Source organism: Bacillus rossius, chromosome 8 (assembly GCF_032445375.1).
Source record: "Bacillus rossius redtenbacheri isolate Brsri chromosome 8, Brsri_v3, whole genome shotgun sequence".
Lineage (NCBI taxonomy): Eukaryota > Metazoa > Arthropoda > Insecta > Phasmatodea > Bacillidae > Bacillus > Bacillus rossius.
In genome coordinates, this window is record NC_086336.1 from 27,813,099 (window position 1) to 27,815,170 (window position 2,072).

Below are 2,072 nucleotides of genomic sequence, written 5' to 3' on the forward strand. Positions count from 1 at the left end.
CAGTGGCGTGCGTGGCGGCGGCACGATCTCAGTGACGTGCGCTGCGGGCGAAAGTGACACGCCCCCTGTGACGTGTGCGGCGGGCGGAAGTGACACGCCCCCTGTGACGTGCGCGTCGGTAGGAAGTGACACGCCCTCTGTGATGTGCGCGGCGGGTGTAAGTGACACACCCTCTGTGACTTGCGCGGCGGGCGGAAGTGGCACTGCGGCCGATTGGCACCGCTTTTACCCCCCGTGAGCCTTCACGGCAGATGGGGGTGGCGGGGTCGGGGACGGCGGCGTCAAGGCTGGCAAGTTTGCCTCGGTGCGTTGTGGCATGGAGTCGGCAACCTGGTTGTCTGCTGGACTGGGTCGCGATGTGGCTTTTAAGACATGCGTCCGTGCCAGTCGCTCTCCCAGTGGCTGAGGGCGGCATCGTTGGTGGTGCCGGAGGTGGCGTGTTGGATCTGAAGTGATGCTGCATGTGACGGCGACCTGGCTGCCTGCCAGGCTGCATCTCCCTGTGGCTGTCTCGGTGTGCATGGCCGCGCCAGTCGCTTTCTCAAAGGCTGGGGGTGGCGTCGTCGTCAGTGGTGCGGGAGGTGGCGTGTTGGATCCGCAGTGATGCTGCGTGTAATTGGTGACCTGGCTGCCTGCCAGACTGCAACTCCCTGTGGCTGTCTCGGTGTGCACGGCCGCGCCAGTCGCTTTCTCAGTAGCTGGGGCGGCGTCGTCGTTCCTTGATGCCGGAGGTGGCATGTTAGGGTCGACCTGACGTGTCCACCTGGTCTCTGCATGCCAATTGTACCACAGGGGCTGGACGGGTGTGGCTTCCTCCATCTGCGGTGATGTCTCCAATCCATTTGGTGGGGGCGGCGACGGAGGCGGCGTGTCTGCGTCGGCCTGACGTGTCCACCCGGTCCCTGCATGCCAATTGTACCACGAGGGCTGGATGGGAGTGGCCTCCTTCAATTGCGGTGATGTCGTCTCCACCCCATATTGTGGGGGCGGCATCGGAGGCGGCGTTGTGTTGCGGACGGCCATCTGGGTTGTCAGTGACGCGGGCGGCATCATGGCTGTTACAGCAGCATGGTGGTTGGCCGTGTGTGGCAGCGGAGGTGTGGGCTGCGTTATGTGATGTCGTAGCGGCGGCGTATTACGTCCGGCCCCTTGGTGTCCGCTGCTGTGTCGTCATCCTTCCACTCGTCCTGTCCTTCATACTCCCAGTTGTCCCCTGGGCATGGGTAGCCCTCGCTTGCCCATGCCTCGTAGGCCTCCTGGAAGTCGTTAATTTTCAGTGACCCGTGGTTACTTGAGACATTGTTGCTCTACTGTCCTTCCTCGCGGCTCCGTCACGGCTCATGTCGATGCAAGCGGCAGCGACGCAGCTGTGTCACCCGATCTCTGTGCGAGGCGCGCGCACTTCCGCTCCCACAACCGTTATCGCGCCTGGCACGTAACGTGATGGGCGCTTATCGCGCCGTTGTTGCGCCTTGCGCGTAACATGATGCACACTTATCGCCGGCGCCCGCTCCTTTGGCCGTCTGCACATCGCATCTGTTTCCGCGCAATTCCTTTGTCCTTACGAGCCATTGCTGCTACACTAATTTTGATGCAAAAAAGAAATTTGAAAGTATTGAAAGTTATTTTAAAAAGAAAGCCCCACGTTGGGCACCATATTGTCGCCGTCCCCTCTAACTCCTTTGATTTGTACGTGATTTTTATATGGTTCGAGATCTCAGGGAGGGTTCGGCCTTGTGGCTAGAAGTAGGGGTTAATGCAGTAGCGCCCCCCGAGCTGTTATGGCCACTCGGGACGCCTGAAGAAGAACACAAAGTTACTGGTTGATGCCTGATGAATTTATTACGGCACAGCCCTATACATAGTGCTGCCCTTTCTGGCCGTAACGGTTGTCCCGAGTCGAATAGTCACACGCGCAGCCCACTTCCTCAGTGGCGGCTCACGATTTTACTACGCGTGAAGAACGTACTCTTGCACACGATGCGGCTGTTACAGAATAAACTCTAACATGACATATTAAACCCTGACGACAAAACCACTTCGCTATTACACATTACATATTACACTGGGCT

At 59.0% G+C, this 2,072-nt stretch overlaps 1 protein-coding gene across 1 annotated transcript; it reads right to left on the reverse strand.

The window, feature by feature from the left end:
• Positions 1 to 225: 225 nt before the first annotated feature.
• LOC134535346 (uncharacterized) lies at positions 226 to 1,050 on the reverse strand. The gene has a single exon (XM_063374416.1). It carries the CDS (start codon positions 1,048 to 1,050, stop codon positions 226 to 228), a length of 825 nt encoding a protein of 274 aa, XP_063230486.1.
• Between the last annotated feature and the right edge of the window lie 1,022 nt (positions 1,051 to 2,072).

Coding starts and splice junctions, on each gene's coding strand:
- LOC134535346 (XM_063374416.1), bottom strand. CDS start 1,050: ATGCCGCCCGCGTCACTGACAACCCAGATGGCCGTCCGCAACACAACG.